This window comes from Zalophus californianus, chromosome 8 (genome assembly GCF_009762305.2).
Source record: "Zalophus californianus isolate mZalCal1 chromosome 8, mZalCal1.pri.v2, whole genome shotgun sequence".
Taxonomy (NCBI): Eukaryota; Metazoa; Chordata; class Mammalia; order Carnivora; family Otariidae; genus Zalophus; species Zalophus californianus.
The window spans coordinates 23779767-23802970 of NC_045602.1; the positions used below are offsets into that span (position 1 = coordinate 23779767).

Here is a 23204-nt window from a genome sequence, read left to right on the forward strand (position 1 = left end):
GAAGCAGACTCCCTGCTGAGCAGGGAGCCTGACAAGGGGCTCATTCCCAGGACTCGGGGATCATGACCTGAGCTGAAGGCAGATGCTTAACCAACTAAACCACCCAGGCACCTCAAGAGTTATTAATATTGTGTTGCATATTTCAAAGTTGCTAGGAGGGTGCATCTTAAAAGTTCTTACACTGACTTGATACTGTAGCTTTATTGTTAGTTTTGAAATCAGGTAGTATGATGACACCAACTTTGTTCTTCTTTTAGATGATTGTTTCACTTCACATAAGGATTAATTTACCAGTTTCTACAAAAAGTCCTGCTAAGATTCTGATAGGGATTGTATTGAATTTATAGAACAAATTGAGTAGAATTGCTGTCTTGACAATATTGAGTTTATCAGTTCATGAACATGCAATGTCTTTTCATTTATTTAGGTCTCCTTTAAGTTCTCTCAGCAATGTTTTATACTTTTTAGAATACAAGTCTTGAACTTCTGTTAATTTTTTTCTCAAGTATTTTATTCTTTCTGGTGCTGTTGTAAATGGAGTCATTCTCAATTTAATTTTGATTGTCCACCAATAGAATGAAGAAATACCATTGGTTTTATATATTAATCTTGTATCCTGAGACCTTGGTACATTATTAGTTTTAGAATTTTTTGTGAATTTCTTGAAATTTTCTATAAGTCATCTGTGAATAAAAATACTTTTATTCCTTTCCCTCCAATTTGGATGTTATTATTATCATTATCATTATTATCATTATTTACTTTATTGCACTAGCTGGAACCTTCAGTAAAATATTGAATAGAATTGATGAGAGTGGACAGCATTAATTTATTTTCAATCTTAGGAGGAAAGCATCAATCTTTCACTATGAAGTATGAAGTGAGCTCTGGGTTTTTGTAGATTCCCTTTATCAGGTTGAGGATATTCCCTCTGTCCCTACTTTGTTAAAAATTTGTTTATTTGTTTGTTTGTTTGTTTATCTGAGAGAGACAGAGACAGTGGGAGTGGGGGGAGGAGCAGAAGGAGAGGAGGAGTGGGGGGAAAGAATCTCAAGCATACTCTGTGCTGAGCCTGGAACGTGGCATGGGGCTTGAGCTCAGGACCCTGAGATCATGATCTGAGCCACCCAGGTGCCCCAAAAGTTTGTTTGTTTGTTTGTTTTTAATTATGAATGGGTGTTGGATTTTGTTAAAATCTTTATCTTTCAAGATTATCATGCATTTTTAGTCCTTTATTCCGTTAACATGGTATGTTACAATTTTTGAATTTTGAATGTTAAACCAAACTTGCATTCCTGGGGTAAATCCCATTGGATCTTGGTATTTAATCTTTTTTATATATTGCTGATTTGATTTGCAAATGTTTTGTTAAGGATTAGAGATTGTAGGATCTATCACTTTTTAGGATAAAAAGAATTAGTTAAAAGTTGAATTGTTAGTAAGGTTTTTTTTTTAATATTTTATTTATTTACTTGACAGAGAGATAGAGAGCACAAGTAGGCAGAGTGGCAGGCAAAGGGAGAGGGAGAAGTAGCTCTCCGCTGAGCAGGGAGCCCAATGCAGAGCTTGATCCCCGGACCCTGGGATCATGACCTGAGCCTAAGTCAGCCGCTTAACCGACTGAGCCACCCAGGTGCCCCGAATTGTTGGTAAGTTTGATGAAGAGCTGGAATTGGGGTAGAGAGAGGACTGGATGAGCCTAAATTATAGGCAGAGCAAAAGAGCAGGACCCATAACAAGGATGCTAAGGGCAGGAAACCAGAGGCAGATGAGGGTCTAATGAGTGATGTTGCTGGGGAGGCTGACAGGGACCAGATTACAGATTGTTTTGTAATATATTAAACAGCATAGCATTTCTTCTATGGGTGCTAGCAGGCCTTGTGAAGGTGGTCTTTTTTTTTAAAGATTTCTTTATTTATTTTAGAGAGAGACTGAGAGCATGGTGGGGAGGGGCAGAGGGAGAGAGAGTCTTAAGCAGACTCCTCGCTGAGCGTGGAGTCCAATGTAGGGCATGATCTCAGGACCCTGAGATCAGGACCTGAGCTAAAGCCGAGTCATACACTTAACTGACTGTGCCACCCAAGTGCCCCTGTGAAGGATTTTAAGTAGAGAAGTGGCATGGTCAGATTAATAATTTACAACGATCATACCACCAGACCAGCATAGAGAAAGGGAGTCCAATACAAGTATTGGTGGCAGTTCCAGTGAGAGAGATAAGGCTCAGATAAGAACAGAGGTGGTAGACAGAATGAGGAGACAGAGGAATATGTCCCAAATGAAAGAACAAAATCAGACCAGGAGACCTAAGCAAAATGGAGATAAGTAATATGTCTGATAGCGAATTTAAAGTAATGCTCATAGGGCTCCTGGGTGGCTCAGTTGGTTGGGCGACTGCCTTCGGCTCAGGTCATGATCCTGGAGTCCCGGGATTGAGTCCCACATCGGGCTCCCTGCTCAGCAGGGAGTCTGCTTCTCCCTCTGACCCTCTTCCCTCTTGTGCTCTCTATCTCTCATTCTCTCTCTCTCAAATAAATAAATAAAATCTAGGGCGCCTGAGTGGCTCAGTTGGCTAAGCGACTGCCTTCGGCTCAGGTCATGATCCTGGAGTCCTGTGATCGAGTCCCGCATCAGACTCCCTGCTCAGAGGGAGTCGGCTTCTCCCTCGGACCCTCCCCCCCTCATGCTCTCTCTCTATCTCATTCTCTCTCTCAAATAAATAAATAAAATCTTAAAAAAAATAAAATCTCTAAAAAAAAATAAAGTAATACTTATAAAGAGACTCGCTAGAATTGAGAAAGGAGTGCAGGCCCTCCATAAGACCCTCTACCAAGAGATAGGAGACGTAAAAAAGAACCAACTAGAGCTATTGGACTCACTAAATGGAAATAAAAATAGACCACCTGGAATAAATAGCAAACGAGGAAGTTGAATGGATCAGCCACCTGGAGGACAGTCATGGAAAGTAATCAAGCTGAGCAGATGAGAAGGGGAAAAAATACACAAAATGAGAATAGACCCAGGGAACTCAGCATCTCTGTCAAGCATAACAGTCACATGACAGGGATCCCAGAAGAAGAGCGAGAAAAGAGGGCTGAAGATTTGTCTGAAGAAATAATAGCTAAAAACTTCCTGAATCTGGGGAAGGAAAGAGAAATCCAGATCCAGGAGGCACAGAGAGCCCCCAACAAAACCAACCCAAAGAAGTCTGCACCAAGACACAAAGTAAATAAGATGGCCAAAAGTAGTGATAGAGACTTTTAAAAGCAGTAAGAGAAAGGAAAGCAGTGACATACAAGGGAAACCCCATATGGCTATCAGTGGGTTTTTCAGTAGAAACTCTGCAGGCCAGAAGGACCTGGCATGATCAATTCCAACTGCTAAAAGGAAAAAATCTACAGCCAAGAATATCCAGCAAGGCTTTCATTTAGAATAGGAGAGATCGAGTTTCCGAGAAAAACAAAATTTAAAAGCAAAACCAGTCACGTCCCCATCACACACAATGCCATCAGCCTGTGGGTCCCAAATTCACAGTCCAGCCACCCTCCTGCCCGAGTCAGCATGCATGGCCTGCCACCTGCTCAATGCCAAGTCAACACGCCTTCACCTCAGATTGCCAAAGGCTCAAACTGGCACTCTTCCCCTCAAATTCCAGCCCCTGTGCTCAAGTTTGTGTACAAAAGTGGGCATAATTATAACAGCAGAATGAAGCAACACAAACAGTGACACTATTTCTGTGGAATTTAGAATGGATAAAAGGAGTGTGCTAGGCTGAGAACATCTCCAACAAGCACATCAAAGAACAATACATACAGCATGATTCTGGTTAGTAAAAAAAAAACAAACCTGGGAAGAATAAAACAAGATGAAATCAGAGAGGGGGAAAAACGATAAGAGACTCTTAAGCATAGGAAAGAAACTGAGGGTTGCTGGAGGGGAGTTGGGGGGGCTGGGATAACTGGGTGATGGGCACGAAGGGGGACACGTGATGGAATGAGCACTGGGTGTTGTATACAACTGATGAATCACTGAACTCTACCTCTGAAACTAATAATACACTATATGTTAATTAATTGAATTTAAATAAAAAAGGAACCCCCCCAAAAAGAACAGAGGTGGTAGAATTGGATGGAGGTGAGGAAATTGAATAGAGAATTATTTAAAAGATAAAACAGAATCTGATGATTGATCAGGTGTGCCTATGTGTTTGGGCAGAAGTGAGATGTGGGATTGGTTAATAAACAGGCCTGATTTCTGGCTTTCTCCAGGGGCTAACTGAATGGCTGGTGGTATCACCAACTGAGGCAAAGGATATAGAAAAATGAGCACAGTTTGGTTTAGCTGCATGTAACATAACCCAAAATACTGTAGTTTAAACAGGAAAGTTTATTTTCTTTATTTTCTTTTTTTTTTAAGATTTTATTTATTTATTTGAGAGAGAGAATGAGAGAGAGAGAGCACATCAGAGGGGATAGGGTCAGAGGGAGAAGCAGACTCCCTGCCGAGCAGGGAGCCCGATGTGGGACTCGATCCTGGGACTCCAGGATCATGACCTGAGCCGAAGGCAGTCGCTTAACCAACTGAGCCACCCAGGTGCCCGGAAGTTTATTTTCTCTCGTGTAAAAGAAGTCCAAGGCATTGGTCCAGGACATATATGATGCTTCAGAGTCTCTAGTTCCTTCTATCTTGCTGCTCTGCTATTCTCAGCATGTTGTTTTCTCCTCAAAGTCCGTCACGGATGCTCTAGCTTTTGGCCATCACATTTGAGTTCCAGGAATTAAGAAGAAAAAAGCAATGACGAATAGCATACCCTGTCACTTTAAGGACATTTTTGTACTGGCTAGTAGTCATCTGGCCTCACAGTTTGCAAAGAAAGCTGGAAAATGTAATCTTTATTCTGGAAAGTCACATGCCCAGGTAAAGAAGTGCCCTAAGGCTCCCTGATGTTAGAGAGTGGGAGATAAGATCCAAGAGAGGAGACTGAGAAGAGAAGGCAAAGAAATAAGAGGGAAGCCAGGAGGGTGTGATGGCATGGAAGACAAGCATGCTAGTGACAAGTCACATGAGATGCAGACTTAGAATGGACACATATTTAGCAATATGGAGGTTACTGCTGGCCTTACTGAGAATTTTGGTGTAGTGGTGGATTGGGATGAAAGTCCCATTGGAGGAGAGAAATTAGAGGAGAGAGATTAAGAAAATTAGACTACCTTTTTTTTTTTTTAAGGAAAGAAAAGATTGGGCCAGTGACTGTAGGGGGAAGTAAGGTAAGGGAAATTTTATTTTTTAGGAAGAAAGAAATAACAGTATGTTTATATGTTGATGAGAAGGATTAACCTGAGAAGTAAAATTGGTGCTAGTAGAGAGAGGAAAGACTTTTTTGAATAATGGGATCTAGAACTTATGTGGAGGGGTGGCCTTTTCTAGGAGCATGGGCAATCCATCCGTAGTGCCAGGAGTGATGGAGCATAGGTTGGTTAGAGTTCATGGTACCGGAAGCTTGTGGAAGTTCTCTTATGATTCCTTCTATTTTCTCAAGAAATAGGAAGCAAAGTCATTCACTCAGAGCAGGGAGGGATAGGTTTGAAATGGTAGGAGAAGAAAGAGATGAATCAGTATCTAGGAGAAGAATGGAAGTATGAATGGACCAGGGAACAACTGATAACTTGGCAGCATTGACTTCCCACGTGAAGTTTGCGACCATGAATTTAAAGTGGATAAGAGTCATAATAGGTAGCTGTGACTTTTCACAGGACTAAATGGACTAATGAACATAAAGCACTGAGAACAGTACCAGACATACAGTGAGTGCATAATAAGCTTGTATTATTTGTATATTTATGACTAATTTATAACTTTAGGTCAGACTTTTCTTCATTCAGACTCATATATGCTCCTTTTTAACAAAAATCCTTGAAAACTTTTCTGAAAATCCCTCTTCTGTACCTTCTCACATCCCTTTTTCTCTTTCACTCTCTATAGTAGGTCCCCACCCCAAATGCTTTTGTTTTGCTTTGTGTGTGTGTGTGTGTGTGTGTGTGTGTGTGTGTGTGTGTGTGTGTGTGTGTGTGTTTAAGATTTTATTTTTAAATAATCTCCATACCCAGCGAGGGACTTGAACTCATAACCCTGGGATCAAGTGTTACATGCTCTATCTTTTGAGCCAGTCAGGTGCCCCTGAAATGCTTTTCAAGAATCACCTATGACCTTGATCTTGCCAAATCCTGGTTCATGCTCAGTCTTCATCTTCCAGCATTTGACATGGCTTTGATCAAGTCTTGCTTCCTAAATCCTTATAAAGATTTGGTTTCCAGGACATCTCAGTCTCCTGGGCTTTCATCCTACCCATTCTTAATCTTCTTTGCTGGATCTTCCTCCTCCTCCTGACCTCTAAAGATTGCACAGTTTGGGGCCAAGTTTTCTTTTCTATCCATACTTGCACCCAACATGATCTGACTAGTCCCACAGTTTCAAATAGCATCTGTATGCTAGTGCATCCAAACTTATATCTCTGTGATCCTCTCCTGTAGCCAACTCCCAGTGAACAACTCTATTTGGAAGTACAGTAGGCATATCATACTTAACTGTCCAAAACAGAATTCTTGATTTCCACTCCAACCATACCCATTTACCCAATCTAGTTGATGGAATTACCATTCACTAGTTTGCTCAGGCCCTGGAGGTCCTTCACTTGTTTTTTTCTCACCCTTTGCAATCATTTAGCAAACCCTGTTGACTCTAACTTCAGATTCTATCTGAAATCTGGGCACTTCTCCCCACCTTTACTGTTTTCATCCGAGTCTGACCCAGCACTGTCCTATATTGTGTGGGTTTTTCTTCTTGCCCCTTTACCATCATCTCCATGGAGTCCAGGAGGCCTTTAAAAAATGTAGATGGTTGTCATTACAAATAATCTAAAACGCAAATGTTACCGTGGCACCCCCTGGCTGTAAAAGCTTCAGTGTCCCCATATCCCCGAGGGTGGTGTTGTCTTTACTGCTGGGCAATAAACTGTGGGCTGAATAATATTAATCTGGCATTTCTTGAATCACAATGCAAAGATTTGGTGAAATACTATGCCGTCATTACAAATTGTCTATTTGATGTAGTAACATGGGATTAATCCTGACGAAATAAGGGAGCGGATAGCAGATCCTACCGTTACTTTCACACTATGGCTGAGTAAATTGTTATGCGTATACGTGATTATAGCCTGCAAGTGGATAAGAAAAAATGAAAACAGTTACCACAATCATGGAGTTATAAGTGATTATGTCTTTTAAACATTCAGTTCAATCATGTTATTAAACAAAACAAAACAAAACAAAAAAACCCAAACCTTTTTCTTCCTTTCTTTTTTTTTTTTTAAAGGAACGGGCCTCCTCTCCAGTAGGCAGTCACATCCCTCCACACGTCCCCTCCCCCAACCAGTACAAATTAGCATTGGGCCCTCCGGGCCACCGTCCACAGGCTGGGCCCGCCCAACGCTTGCTAGAGACGCGACGAGCCACTCCCTCGGCGCTGTGCTCTCCCTCCGCCCCACTTCCTCCCTCCAGGCCCCGCCCCACGCCGGTGCGCATGCGCACAGGCGAACACGTGGCTGCCGCGGAGCCAGGACAGCAATGGCGGCGGGTGGCGGTGGTGTTGCGGACCCCCTGTCCCCGGCAGGGGTTCCTTGCGCCTTCTCTCCGCTGAACCAGGCCTACTTCGCTTTGGCGTCTGCCGACGGTCAGTTGCGAGTGTGGGAGACAGCCAACAATAGGCTGCATCAAGAGTACGTGCCTTCCGCGCACCTCAGCGGTACCTGCACCTGCCTGGCCTGGGCGCCAGCGCGGCTACAGGCCAAGGTAAAGCAGGCGGGACGGCGGGGGGCGGGCGTCCGCCCGGGCTTGGTCTCAGCGCACCCGCAGTCCGACGGCGCGTGGCCGGGCATCTCGCGCGGCCCTCCGAGGCCCGGGGTGAGGAGGCACGGAGTGCGGCGGCGGCGCGGACTCGGTCCACTTCGCCAGTCCCGCGTGCGGCCTGCCCGCAGAGTAGCGAAAAGAGGGCGCGGCCCGATTGGACGGGCCGTAGACTGGAGCGCTACCGACTGGCTCCATGCGGTCTGCGCCCCGCGCCCGGCTGTCGCCGGGGCCGCCATGTTCCCGTAGGCCCCCAGTTCGCCGGGGCGGCTTCCTTCTGCCAAGCCTCGCGCAGCAACATGTGCTCAACGTCCTGGATTTTGACAGAGCCCTTCGTTGGGGCTATAGTACTCTTTTCCGATTTCTCTAGCTCATCGGCTTTGCCTTAGGAGATTGGAATGAGTAAATCTGTTTCCTTGCTTCCGGACAATCCCCTCCATTCCCGAACCCTTGGGTGCAGCAGGCTCACCACGTGTTCTCTTCCACGTCCAGTGTGTGGTACTCTCACTCTTCAAACTTTTGACTTTCCCAGGCTCGTTTCCATTCTCAGTCATTTGAAACTTCAAGCCTTTTTTTTTTTTTTAAAACATCTGCTTAGTTCCCGTTTATACACCCCCTTTTCTGAAGTCTGCCTTAGGTTGTGGAGGTAAAGTGAAGTAGCCGGATTAATGTAATGAATGTGAATCCAGGTGAAGTTTTTCTTAGAGGGGACATTGCCGAGTTAGGGAAGGCTTTTCTCTTAGGGCCTCATCTCAGGTAAGATGTCATTCACTGTTGAGTCTTTCCACTACGTCTGCCCCAACTCACGTGCACGTGGGTCCTGCAGGTATAGGGTAGTCAAATCGAATCAGTCTAATGTGATTTGGAAGCATCGGGTATCGTGAATGTTTAGATGACACTATGTGTAAAACTTCAAAAGCTAGTATTTAAGACAGATTTTTAACTCCATCATGACTACCATGGGGGGACTTTCTGCTAAATTTTTAGGTTGAAAGTAGGGGTACATCTAACTGTGCTTTCGGCGAGTATGTTTAGGTATTTTTCAGATCTTAAAATAGAGTCTCTTAGTTTCTAGATGAAGTGACTTTAGTTGATAAATAAAAGAAACCTTTATCCGGGCTCTTAAGGCAAGGCGAACTTGGACTTTAAAAAAAAAATCGTAGTTGTCGTTAAAGTTACAGCAGTCTGCATATCTTCCCTTTTTTTAAAGTTGTTCTCTGTGTTTCTTTTTAACATTCCTGTAAAGAGGGTGCCTGGGTGGCTCAATTGGTTAAGCAACTGCCTTTGGCTCGGGTCATGATCTTGGAGTCCCGGGATCGAGTCCCACATCGGGCTCCCTGCTCGGCGGGGAGTCTGCTTCTCCCTCTGACCCTCTTCCCTCTCGTGCTCTCTGGCTCTCATTCTCTCTCTCTCAAATAAATAAATAAAATCTTAAAAAAAAAAAAACAGTCCTGTAAAGAGATGATAATAGCAATGCTGAGGGAAAACGTGGAGCGATGATTAGATGCATGAATCCAAGCTCTGCTGCTTACATTTGCATCTAGGTTTGGCTTCATAGTGGTGATTGTGCCTTTAGTTCCTCATTTGTAAAACAGGGGTAATAGTACCCACCTCAGAGTGGTTGTGAAGGTGAACATGTTTAGTAACACAGAAACATTTAGATTAGTGTACGTAAGTGCTGCATGTATCGTTGTTATTAATATCTCGGATTTGTATGGTTAGTCCTGGAAGGTAGATAAAGACTAACTTTTTGCCTTGTTTGTGAAAAAGAAACTAAGACTCTGGAAAATTAGGCAGCTTGCATAAAAACCAAAAATAGAACCAGGACTAGAACTCAGGTATTTAGAGCTTTGTTGTCCATTATTTACAACAAATAATTAATAATAGGCTAGCAAAAATTTGTTGCCCCCCCCTTTGCTTTTCTGTTGACTTAAGTCACATTATATGCCTCAAGAATAAAACTTTGGCCTAATCTTAAATTTCCTGTTGAAAATCATAGTTTTGGATTATGTATACCACTCTGAAATAGTAGAAAAATATCTAGATTTGGTTTCATATCCAGGACTTAAATTGCTTTTTGTCACATTGAGCGAGTCACTCATTTGGAGGGCCTCATTGAAAAATGAGTTTGGCTTCTTAAAAAAAGTTTGTATAGGTTTCAGTATCCTTTTATATCTGTATGTTTTCATTTTAGCCACACAGCTCTATGAAGTGTCCTGAAATAAAATTTTTAAAAACTGAGAATCAGAACTAAGGAAGTTCCAAGTGACTTCACCAAAGCTTTAGTAACCAATAAAGAGACTGTGACCATTAGAACGAGGTCCTCTGACTCTGGTCTGCTGTTCTTACACTGTAACCCTAGATCTTGAGTCACAGAATTGAGAGCTGGGAGGAATGTAAGGAGAACATTCGGTCCTCATGTTGGCGATGTGTCCACCTTGAGCATCAATTTTACTTGAAGATTAGAGGGAGAAGTGGTTCTCTTAAATGTGCACATATATTACGGGATAAAATTATAAAGTCACGTTATTTTTTTAAAGCTAGAAAATGAAGAGTGATGTGTAGTAGCTGCTTGAGTCTCTGCTCCCAGGTCCCTGGGTTAGGATCCTTGCCACTGAAGTTTTAAGATGCTCTGATTTTATTAAACCTTTTTATTTTACATCTTTGAGGATTAGAGTATGAGTCTTAGAAAGGATGTTATTCTGAAGCCTGTGTTCCCAACACCTTAAGATTTTTGTTACTCAAACATGAAGTAGAGCTTATGTTACCCATCTTTCAGGGTCCTCAGAATTAAATGAGGCAGTGTATATGACTGGTGTAGTAAGTGCTCAGTGAATGTTAGTTGTTATTATTGAGTGATTCAGTGAGCATTCTCTATGGGCTCATTTTACCATTTACTGCCACATTCCTCAGTATAAATCATTTTTTTTAAAGATTTTGTTTATTTGAGAGAGAGAATGAGAGAGAGAGAGTACATGAGAGGGGGGAAGGTCAGAGGGAGAAGCAGGACTCCCCACCGAGCAGGGAGTCTGAAGCGGGACTCGATCCCGGGACTCCAGGATCATGACCTGAGCCGAAGGCCGTCACCCAACCAACCGAGCCACCCAGGCGCCCTCAGTATAAATCATTTTGTAAGAGTATCCTGTATCTGGTTCAGTAATTGGCAATTTGCCACCCAAGGACAAAGTTTGGTAACATTACTCCTGTGAGTGGAGAAAAATGAGTTGGTGCTGGGTTACTTGGGTAATAAGCGTTAAAATAGTAGTTCCTAAATGTTTAGAAAAATCATCTTCTGTTTGTTGTTCTTGGTCAAGAATGATTATAATACCTCACATTTATGCCAGTAGTTTTTGGAAGGTTTTTGTACATATTATGTAGCTGAGCATTTCATTTGGTTAATGGAACCTGGGGCAAGAGGACCTGTAATGATAAGAAAAGTGCAGGGAGACACATTGATGGACTATAGATGGATGCTGTTTTTAAAGCTCGTCAGGTTTGTGCATGTAAACTGAGGCTGAGCTGTTAAATGATATGCCAAAGCCACAAAGTGCCTGAGCCCCATCTTGTAACTGACCCTGCTATTTCATTGCCCCCTAAAATCTCTCCAACTTTTCTACTTTTCCTTCCCTAGCTGGTGTACAGCCCTGAAGAAACAGACCTTGTCTACCATCAGCTACCACAGTTCATGTATTTATGCTGCTTTGCTGTTACTGCAGTTAAACTGACCTCACACAGCTTAGTTCTTGTTAAACGAAGCACATGGTGCTTCAGCTATGAGACAGGGCAAGCACAGTAGCATTAAGAATGTTTCTAGGAAGGGGCGACCCTGTCGGGACCCCTCTCATTCTTGAGAGCTTTTTCTGTATCTTCACTTAATAAACTGCTATCACTTTACTCAAAAAAAAAAAAAAAAAAAAGAACGTTTCTAGGAAGAATCTGAGTTGAGTTCCCCATTCCCATTTCTTGGAGATGTGGTACAGTCTGGTTGTGTTCCTGAATGTATGATGCTGTATCTTAGGGTCTCTCCAGTATTTAAACTTCAAAACGAGGAAAAGTTTGCAGATTAGATCCTGTTGGCAGGAATAGAAATTCCTGATTATTAGAATTTGATTGTTTTTGATATAAATATGTAATGACATGTAAAATGCACACATTTTTTCATTGTTATCCATGAAACTTAAACATTTGCCAGAGAGGTGACAGTAGGTAGGCTAAGAAAAGGCGTATGAGACTAATTGCAGAATGAAACTTGAAACTGGCATAATTTTCAGTGTCTAGAGGTCAGGATTTTTCAAAAGTAGGTTTTGATTCATTAGTGGATTATGAAACAGCTTTAGTGGGTTGTGATAGAGTTAAAAAAATGAGTGTATTTTGCATGGGAAAGGATAAGTTTTTTTGTGGAGCTTGTTTCAGTTATATATACATATGTTTTTATGAGTGTGTATACTAGCTCTCCATGTAAACTTTCCTTACTCTGGGATCTCAGTCTTAAAAAGTCATTGCTTAATTGATCAAATTCAGACTTCTCATCACTTGGATGCCCTTTGTTTTCTGTCTTCACCACATCTGCCCTATGTCTTGCTTTTGTAAATCATGCACTTGCCCCTTGAGACTCTCACTCAGCCTTCTGATTGCCTTCTGGATCAAATGCTGATAAACTTTTTCAGACTGGTGCTACTCTTTATTGCTTAGCCTTGTCAGACTTTCACACTGAAAAAGACTCTTTGGGCGCCTGGGTGGCTCAGTTGGTTAAGCGACTGCCTCCGGCTCAGGTCATGATCCTGGAGTCCTGGGATCGAGTCCCGCATCGGGCTCCCTGCTCGGCAGGGAGCCTGCTTCTCCCTCTGACCCTCTTCCCTCTCGTGCTCTCTCTCATTCTCTCTCAAATAAATAAATAAAATCTTTAAAAAAAAAAAAAAAAGACTCTTTAAGAAATCACATTTTTTGCGTCTTCGCTCCTGGTACCTCTAGGAACTCCCAATTTTTCAGTCACAGATATGAACTCAAGTTTTAGCCTACCCTTTTCATTACTTTATGTACTTAACATGTATAGTGAGTATGCACATGACCTTGTGCTAGGTAATTCAGAGGAAGTAAAACTGAGTATGATTGAGACACATCAATGAAGAAGTGGACAATTCAGATATACTGTGTCTGTAATGCAGAGTGCAGTATGATGTGTGCCTTAAGAGAAGAAGAGGGGGTGCCTGGGTGGCTCAGTCGGTTAAGCGTCTGCCTTCAGCTCAGGTCATGATCCCAGGGTCCTGGGATAGAGCCCTGCATTGGACTCCCTGCTAAGTGGGGGTCTGCTCGCTCTGCCAACACCCCCCCCCCCCATGCGCTCTCTCAAATAAATAAATAAAGTCTTTAAATAAAAAGAAAAGAGGTTTTTATGGGGAGATGAGAGTTGGGGTGGACCTTGAAGCATGGATAGATTTTTAACCAAAAGAAAATTGAAGTGAGCAGGAAAAGACCCCTCCAAGTTGAGGGAAAAGCAGAAGCAAAATGGGAAAGTGTTAGGGATTAGGGAGTATAATATAAAGATGGAATTGGAAATAAGGTTGGAAAAGGGTGGTTTGGAGGCAAATTGCAGATGCTTTTGAATGCCAGAGAGTTGCTTGTATTGATTTCGTCTTCTCTGGGGAGTCATTGACGTTTTTGATCACAGCAGCAACAGGTTCAGAAAGAAAATGCTGACAAAGGTCTGTCAAAATCTATAATCATCAGCACTAAATTCCTGGTTTCAGAAATATTTGGTGATGAGGTAATATTTAAAATAGATTTTACTAAAATGCACATTGCTTATATAAACTTAGATCGTTGACCTGTTCAGACATGTTCATCCTGCTAACTGGGAAGTGATTTTTAAAAAAGGTCGTCCGGCTCTGAGAAAATATGCATGAGTCAGTAGTTCTTTGAGATGCATTAATTGTGTTATTATTTAGGCTTAGACCACTGATCCTCAAAATTGGGCATAAGTTCTGTGGATGCTCCTCCACTTGCCTCTGCTTGCTTCTCCCGAAATACACAGATTTTGTTGATAGGGAAATTAGGGTTTGCATATGTTAAGGATTAATATCTAAAATTTCTTGGTGCTTTTTATTTTTTATTTTTTTTAAATTTTGTTAAGAAATTTCTACACCCAGTGTGGGGCTTGGACTCATAACCCAAGATCAGGAGTTGCATGCTTTCCTGACTGAGCCAGCCAAGCACCCCTTTTTGTGCTTTTTAATGCAAATTCATATCTGCAGAAAAACATACACATATTGGGACCAGCCTATGTTTCACACATTAGAAACCTCAGTGTGAGATGATTTTAACTTGATTTGGGAAAACCAAGAGTTGGAGAAATAATTTCTAGGCTCTTTGAGAGAAGAGTTTTCTGATGAGGTGTAGTAGGACGTTGATATACTTAACCCCAACTGCTCTTGCCTGAAATAGGTGTTTGTGTTCATAACCTTGTGCTGAAACCACATCTGCCTTGTGGGATCATTTAGAGGTGGCTTTAGATATTCACTGAACTGAAGGTGGGACCTAGGACATTGCTTGTGCTAAGGTTTAATGTTTCAAGCAAATTAAATGTTACTGATAAGACCATCATATGTTTTTATACTTTGGCTTTTAATTGTAACTTCTCTTTGGGGTTTATTAATGTAGATATATTTCTTAGGACTTACAAAATGTGTATTTTTTTCTCTATATAAAAAGTTACTATTTTTTGTTAAATCTTTTTACTTTTTGTTGACCTAAGTGTGTCAAGTGAATAAAATTCTTCAAATGTAACATCTCCATAAGATTAACTAAACAAAAACAAAATGGAAAATGCTTTATAAATCTACTCCTTGATACTTTTTTTAATAGGTTTTATTTTTTTTTTAAAGATTTTATTTATTTGTCAGAGAAAGAAAGAAAGAGAGTACAAGCAGGGGGAGCGGCTGGTGGAGGGAGAAGCAGGCTCCCCACTGAGCAGGGAGCCTGATGCAGGACTCGATCCCAGGACCCTGGGATCACGAAGGGAGCCGAAGGCAAACGCTTAACCGACTGAGCCACCCAGGCGCCCCTACTCCTTGATATTCTTTTTTTTTTTATTTTTATTTTTTAAGATTTTATTTATTTATTCATGAGAGAGAGAGAGAGAGAGAAGCAGGCTCCCAAGGAGCAGGGAGCCTGACACGGGACTCGATCCCAGGGCCCCGGGATCATGACCTGAGCCGAAGGCAGATGCTTAACCATCTGAGCCACCCAGGCGCCCCTTGATATTCTTTATACACTTGTAACATCATAGTTTTCATTGGTGGTTTTCGGGTTGGGCAAATTTTTATGTATCCTGGCCTGCTGCTTTGTGCTGTAGAGCAAAGGTCTTGCGCTATTGGGAAGCTGTTCTTTTTCCTGTGGTAGTGAGTGGTCTGTTTTATGTTAAAAGAATGGGTATCTCAGCTTTCTGCTAAAGCACAGGCTGGCACGCTTTAATTAAAAAAACAAACAAACAAACATCATATGGAAGAGAAGTTCTGAAATTACATATTTTTAGCATTGTAAACTTTGAGGTAATACCCTGAAGTCGTCATCATTGATTGTGTTTGGACTAACAGCTGTTCTGTTTTTGAAGTAAATCAAAGCAGTCTTGTGGCATTTGACACTAGGTTGGAACTTGTGCCTCTTGTCATGAGGATCACCAAGACTGCATGGAACTTTCAGAATAACCCTTAATTCTCACACTAGAGCAACTTCTAGTATGCTCTACTAGTTACAACTGTGTTTTGACTGAGACTGAAATAAATGTTTGTTTATAAAAACATTTGAGTCCCCTTTCCTGAGAATGAAGCTACAGCACAAGGAAAGATGAAGACGGAAAAAGGGGAAGTGTTGGTTGCTTGGCTGTGGATCTGTAGTCTCTGCTTGGGAGTGGGGGCTTCACTTGGACCTGTCACGAGTGGTTCCTTTCTGAGAAGTGGAAGCAGCAGGGAGGCTGCTTGGACCTTTTAAGAGAATACTGGGAGCATGCCCTATTTGTCGCCTTCCTTCCAGAGAGTTAGGGGACAGGGACAGAGAATTATAAACTCTTCTTTCCATTGGAGTGATTTTTTTTTCCCAAATAGTGAGAAAGATAGCATTAGAGAGTGAGTCATCTGCCCCACCCCCCCAATCTTTAAGTGTCTTTTGGTAGCGGTCACATTTCATTTGTGGGTTAGTGGGCATTTGCATTTATGCATTAATGATGTCTTGTGTTTGAAATACAAAATGAACCTTTTCTTTTTCCCCTCCAGGAAAGTCCCCAGAGGAAAAAAAGGAAATCAGAAGCTATAGAAACGAGTAACCAGATTGACTTGTTGGCTCTTGGTACAGCAGTTGGTAGTATTTTATTATACAGTACAGTAAAAGGAGAATTACACAGTAAATTGATAGTAAGTACAGATAAGTGTGTGTATGTGTGTGTGTATGGATGTATATTGTATATAAAAGAAATGGGAAACTGATTATTAGAGATTTATAAAAACAAAACCGAATAATGCTATAGGATCTGTATTATAGGGGCATTTTTCTGCCCCCACATTTAAAATTGCGAACAGTAATATTTGTTAATAGCTATAATAGGTAACATAATCTTTGTTGTAGGTTAGAATATGAAGAACTGTTGACTAGATTTAAGATAAAGGGTAGAAAGAGTTCTAGGTACCTCAAATTGTGACTGTAGGAAAGAGCTCACCACCTCTAGGGCTAGGGAACAAAGGAGGCAGTTGGGATAACTGCTGAAACTCAAACCTTTGAGGAGCTGGTGTTGTTCTCTTTGCTGCTGTCTCTGGTGGAAGAGTGGCCCCATGCTTGCGGTCCAGACCTCTGAGGACAGAGCTTGTAACTGACTGCTGGTGTCCTTGAAGGGAGGGGAGGAGCATAGTTCCTCAGGTGTTGGAACAATTGCATATTGGGTTCAGCTGCTACCAAAAGGAGCACAGTAGGAGCCAGGCTAGAACAAGTTCCTCTTCCAGCCTTGTCTCTCTCTAGCAGCCCTTATTGGTGGAGCCTACTGGCCATCTGGCTGGCAAAGCAGGGATGTGGTCTGTGGAGTCCCAGCCCCGGCATCACAGAGCAAAGTGAGAGTTTGGCACTACAGGGCAGTGACTTAACTTAGCATAATTTGTTTTGGACACTGTCTGTTACATTATGTGTTTGGTGTTCACTGAATGTCTGTCTTTGTATAGGAATGCTTTCTGTATATATGAATCAAACAGTGTTTTTTTTTTTTAAAGATTTTATTTATTTATTTGACAGAGAGACACTGAGAGAGGGAACACAAGCAGGGGTAGCGGGAGAGGGAGAAGCAGGCTTCCTGCCAAGCAGGGAGCCCGATGCGGGGCTCGATCCCAGATCCCAGTACCCTGGGATCATGACCTGAGCCGAAGGCAGACGCTCAACAACTGAGCCACCCAGGCGCTCCTTAAACAGTGTTTTCTGTTTTAAGTAACATTCTCCATAGATAATTCGGAACTACATAATGTTGAAAAGGGAAATAATTGTTCTTATATCTATCACCGAGAGATGTTTAATAAGATTGTATTTCTTGGGGCGCCTGGGTGGCTCAGTTGTTAGGCGTCTGCCTTCGGTTCAGGTCATGATCCCAGGGTCCTGGGATCGAGCCCCACATCGGGCTCCCTGCTCTGCGGGAAGCCTCCTTCTCCCTCTCCCACTCCCTCTGCTTGTGTTCCCTTTCTCGCTGTGTCTCTCTCTGTCAAATAAATAAATAAAATCTTAAAAAAAATTTTTTTTTTAATGTTTAAGAATATGTTTAAGAAATACAGTTGAGTTCTGTCCATCTATTTTGTAACCTGATATTTTCCATTACATTACAACATGAGCAATTTTCATGTTTGTCAAGAACTAGTTAAGACATTTGCAATGACTCCCTAAAATCCCACTAAATTGGATAGTCCCTTGGTGATTTAACTATTACCGACCCTTAAGGTGCTTTCTAATTTTTTGTTGTTACACATTTTGTTTGCTGTTTACATGGATTCCCAAAATTACTGACCTGTAATTAATGAGTGAAAGGGTTTTAATATTAAGGCTTTTTATGCATAGTATACAGATAGTTTCTGGAAGAGTTTTCCTGATTTTCTGTATCAGCAATGGAAAGAGTACCTGTATTCCAAAGCATTATTTCCACCATTGGATATGCCCATTAAAACAGCAAAAACATTAACAAAAGCTCAGCTGATTTGATAGATGAAAAATTCTGATTTTAAATTTGCATTTCAAAGTATGTTACTTATTTTTATGTTAAAGAGTATAAAAATACAACTGTAAAACAAATTAAAGCATTTAGATGTATAGATAGTAAGAAGGGAATTTCTCTTACTTCCTCCCTCCTCTCCAAGTCGAGTACTGTCCTCATGTAGGCTTTTACCCTGCTGTAGTTGGGAGCCCATCCTTTGATTTGATCAGTCTTTTGTGGTGAGCAAGTACCTACTATCCATGCAGTGTGATAGCTGCTTTATTCAGCTACTGTGGCAGTGGACATAATGCTAATGAAACCTAGAACTCCTTTTTAGATAATTTTGGCACTTCATGGGATTATACATTAATCTTTAACAGGGAATGAATGTATTAAAAAAATAAGAAGGTCAGAGTAAGGAGTGTTGGGATGATTGGTGAAGTAGAAAGGGATCAGGCTTTGGAACTATTCTGTCCTGAGTTTGAGTCCTTTTAGTTATGTGGTCATGGGTAAGTAATTGAACTTCTCATTTCTTAAATGGGTATTCTGTAACCTACCTTGCATGCTTTTTTGGATTTAGATGTAATAGTATATTTATTACAAGTGTCTAGTGCAGTGCCTGACATGTAATTGGTATTGTGCAAATGTTTGTTGAGTAAGTGAATGAATGAATGGACAGTTGGTAGATTGTTTTTCAAATGGGTGCACTAGCTCCTGGCAATGTATGATAGTGCCATTTTTTTCTGTAACCTTACCAGTGTGGGTATTATAATGCTAATAAGCAAAATGCTAGATGGACAGACTGAAAATGTACTTTGTTTTGCTTTAATCTCTTGGATTACTAACTTTGAAAATTTTATTTTCTTACTGAAATTTTTCTATGGAATTTATGTTATATCCTTTATTCAGTTCTTGTGTATGTGTCAGTGATATAGGACTTAATTCTTTGAGTGGATAGCTCATACTAGTGAAAGGAAATAGCTGAACTTAATATTTAGAAGTATTTTTCTTGGGATGCCTCGAGGGCTCAGTTGGTTAAGTGTCTTCCTTCAGCTCAGGTCATGATCCCAATGTCCTGGGATCGAGTCTTGCATTGGGCTCCTTGCTCATTGGGGAGCCTGCTTCTCCCTTTGCCTGCCACTCCCCCTGCTTGTGGGCTCTCTCTCTGACAAATCTTTAAAAAAAGAAGGGAGCAATCTAATAGAAATAGTGATTTTGAGTTTTATCCTTAGTTTACATATATACATGATGGTGATTCATATATTCATTTAATTGTAATGTGAATTCAAGTAGAAAGAGTGAAAATCACAGTTGCTCACAGTGTAAATTATTTTAGGAGCTTATTCTCCTGAATGAGTTTGTCCCGGAATGTGTGTGTAGTGGGTGGGAGAGTTGAACTTGCCTTTCCCCAGTTGATGTCTCCATTCCTGTTTGCTGCTGAGTGAGCGAGCATCTTGCTATGTTGAATATGTTTAAAGTTTTGTTCATATGGTATCTTCCATAACACAAGGAAATATTTAGTGTTTACCTGAAGAAATAGTGGTTTTTTTTTTCTTTTTAAGATTTTATTTATTTATTTGACAGAGAGCACAAGCAGGCAAAGCAGCAGGCAGAGGGAGAGGGAGAAGCAGGCTCTCTGCTGAGCAGGGAGCCCGATGCGGGGCTCGATCCCAGGACCCTGGGATCATGACCTGAGCCAAAGGCAGACGCTTAACCGACTGAGCCACCCAGGCACCCTGGAACAGTGGTTTCTTTATTGAGAGATAGTTTTGGTAGTTTGTTTTTTAAAGGTTTTATTTATTTGAGAGAGTATGCACGGGGGGAGGGACAGAGGCAGAAGGCGAAGCAGACTCCCTGCTGAGCAGGGAGCCTGATTCAGGGCTCCAGCCCAGGACCCTGATTTCATGGCCTGAGCTGAAGGCAGATGCTTAACCGACTGAGCCACCCAGGTGCCCCAGTTTTGGTAGTTTTTTTAAAAAGTGACTGTGATTTTCAAAGATAGTTTTGACTAGACATGATTTTTATCATAATACTTTAAACTCCAAGATTTGACTTTATTAGTTCACTCAAGTGTCATAAGCTTTTGCCACTGTACATGAAGTATTCTGTCTTGTCTTAGTGCCGGCATTCCTTATTTATTTAGTTAGTTAGTTAGTTAGTTATTTGACGGAGAGAGACATAGCGAGAGAGGGAACACAAGCAGGGGGAGTGGGAGAGGGAGAAGCAGGCTTCCCACGGAGCAGGGAGCCCGATGTGGGGCTCGATCCCAGGACCCCGGGATCATGACCTGAGCCGAAGGCAGACGCTTAATGACTGAGCCACCCAGGCACCCCAGTGCTGGCATTCCTGTCAAAAGCAAGTGGCATTTAGAACTCGTATCCTTTGACTTATGTCATCAATAAGTTAAATGTAACTATGTGGAAGTATATTTTTTCAACAGAGAAGGGAAAGTTAATTTCCCTTTAGGGAAAAAGTTAATTTGATGAATTTATAGATGATTTATCTCATTTTTGATGTTGGAAGTAGATAGCTATAGGTCAGGGTGTTTTTAGTTAGGTTAAAGCCTGTCTTTTTTGTTAACTTAGTAATGATTCTAGGATGTGTAATTATGTTATATCAGGTGTGGGTTTTTTTCTTTTAATCTGTTTTTTTTTTTTTAATCTGTAGAGTGGTGGACATGACAACAAGGTTAATTGCATACAGTGGCATCAAGACAATGGCTGTTTGTATAGTTGTTCAGATGATAAACATATTGTGGAATGGAATACACAGACATGCAAAGTAAAGTGGTGAGTAATGTTGATGGTTCCATAGTACTGGAGGGGTAACTTGTTATTGTTGCATTAGAGTTGGACAAATCAAGACTGTGTTCTTGGCTGTAGGTCAAGTTTGATACTGGACACAGAGAGGAATGTAGATACTAAACTAGACTTTTCAAGGAATTTTTAATCAAATCAGGCATGCAAGATTTTAATACATAAACGTTAAATAATGATGCAAGAGTAAAATAATTGCACAAGAGATACCGTAAGATAGCATGCAATTACTGGTCAAATGAGTTGGATGGTGTTGGCAAGGCCTGGTGGAAGAGAAGAGATTTCAGTTGGGCCTTCTAGGAGAGGTTAGATTTGGATAGAAGAGGGTGGGGGAAGGGAGGTGGGCAGATGGCAAGACCAAAGGCTAGGAGAAAGGGCAGTGAAAGATTTAGAGGATTTACATACTAGGGAATAATGGCTGATAGAGGACATGGGCCAAAGTATCTTAAGAGTCTGGCCTTAACTGTCAGTAGATAAAAATCTCAGGTAACTCTTCTAGTTCAAGCACCTAATCCTATCATAAGCTTTGTAGTAGATGTTCAGTAAATGTTGAATTGATTCAACTTAGGCAGATAAGGACCCTAGGAAGGATAATGATGCTCCTGGTCTTACAGCTAGTAAGTGGCAGAGAAGTTCTTATACTGTCTTGAATTCTGGTACAGTGTTCTTTTTTTTTTTAAGATTTATTTATGTATTTGAGAGAGAGAGAGAGCACATGAGAGGGAGGAGGGTCAGAGGGAGAAGTAGACTCCCTGCTGAACAGGGAGCCCGATGTGGGACTCGATCCTGGGACTCCAGGATCATGACCTGAGCCGAAGGCAGTCACTTAACCAAATGAGCCATCCAGGCACCCTCTGGTACAGTGTTTTTCTACTGTATTAAAACTATTTTCTTGGAGTTTTAGATTCTCTGTCGTAAACAGGAGAGCGCCACTAAAGGTAATGTCTTGGGAATAAAGTCACCAAGATAATGCTTTAGGAAAAGGTCATCTGCCAGCATTGTGTAGAGTAAATGGAAAGGAGCTGGTTCAAAGGCAGAGAAGCCATTAAAAAACAAAACAGAACAAGGCAGAGAAGCTAGATTGCCGGTGGTTGTAGTAGATCAAGTGTGGGATGTAAGAGTGGGAAATGAGAATGGAAAAGATACCACCTAAGAACATTTGGGTAGCATGGAAGGGGGTATTAAGTAACAGCAATAAGGTAAATGTAACTCTTCAGTTTTCAGCTTTGTGACTTTACTAGGTGAGTAGAGGTACAGTTTGTAGGAATTATGGCCAGAAGAGGGAAATGGTTTTGCGTTTTCAGACAAGTTGAAGTTGAAATAATACATGAAAGGCAAGACTCAGCAGATGAGGTGGTGATGGAGGCTTAGAATTTGAAGGAGGGTTTGGGGCAGTCAGTATAGATGAATAGGTCATCTGCCTAGAGGTTCGGTAGGTGTCTTCATTTACATGTGGCAGTAGTTTTCTCCACTTATGACTGTCAGAAACACCTGTGGAGATTCTCACCCCCTAGGTCTGGGATGGGACCATGCCAGTCTATTTTTAAAATGCTGTCTGGATGAGAGTTCCTAATGTCAAGTACTTCACGTAGGGGCTACTAATGTTCAAGGCTCTGTTCACATTGTACACAGTGTTGGATTTTTTTTTTTTTTTTTTTTAACGCTGTGAAGTAGGCTCTACAGTTGAGAAATAGGTTGGATCCAAGCCTGAGCTCATCCACACCATAGTCCCATAGGATATTGTTCCCAACTTCGTTCCTGGCATCCTTATGCTGCTGTTAAGATACTTTGGCCCATGTCCTCTATCAGCCATTTATTCCCTAGTATGTAAATCCTCTAAATCTTTCACTGCCCTTTCTCCTAGCCTTTGGTCTTGCCATCTGCCCACCTCCCTTCCCCCACCCTCTTCTATCCAAATCTAACCCCTCCTAGAAGGCCCAACTGAAATCTCTTCTCTTCCACCAGGCCTTGCCAACACCATCCAACTCATTTGACCAGTAATTGCATGCTATCTTACGGTATCTTGTGCAATTATTTTACTCTTGCATCATTATTTAACGTTTATGTATTAAAATCTTGCATGCCTGATTTGATTAAAAATTCCTTGAAAAGTCTAGTATCTACATTCCTCTCCATTTTAGGTACTATGTGTTGACTTCCTCCCATGGAAGATGAGGATTTAGCTCTCGGTCTCTAGCCTCTCCCCTCTCCATTCTCCCAGTATTGGTACATCACAGTTTTTGATGAAGGACTATTCATAGTTTGCATTAAATATTATTA

General features: G+C 41.5%; 1 protein-coding gene across 1 annotated transcript in view; it reads left to right on the plus strand.

Annotated features, from left to right (window-relative positions):
* Positions 1-7573: 7573 nt before the first annotated feature.
* The window catches only part of WDR43 (WD repeat domain 43), a 47590-nt gene continuing 31959 nt past the window's right edge, over positions 7574-23204 (plus strand). The window contains exons 1-3 of the mRNA XM_035728883.1: positions 7574-7844; positions 16166-16303; positions 20776-20897. Of these exons, the coding sequence (XP_035584776.1) occupies positions 7620-7844; positions 16166-16303; positions 20776-20897 (485 nt within the window). The 5' untranslated portion in view covers positions 7574-7619. The remainder of the gene's footprint in view (positions 7845-16165; positions 16304-20775; positions 20898-23204) is intronic.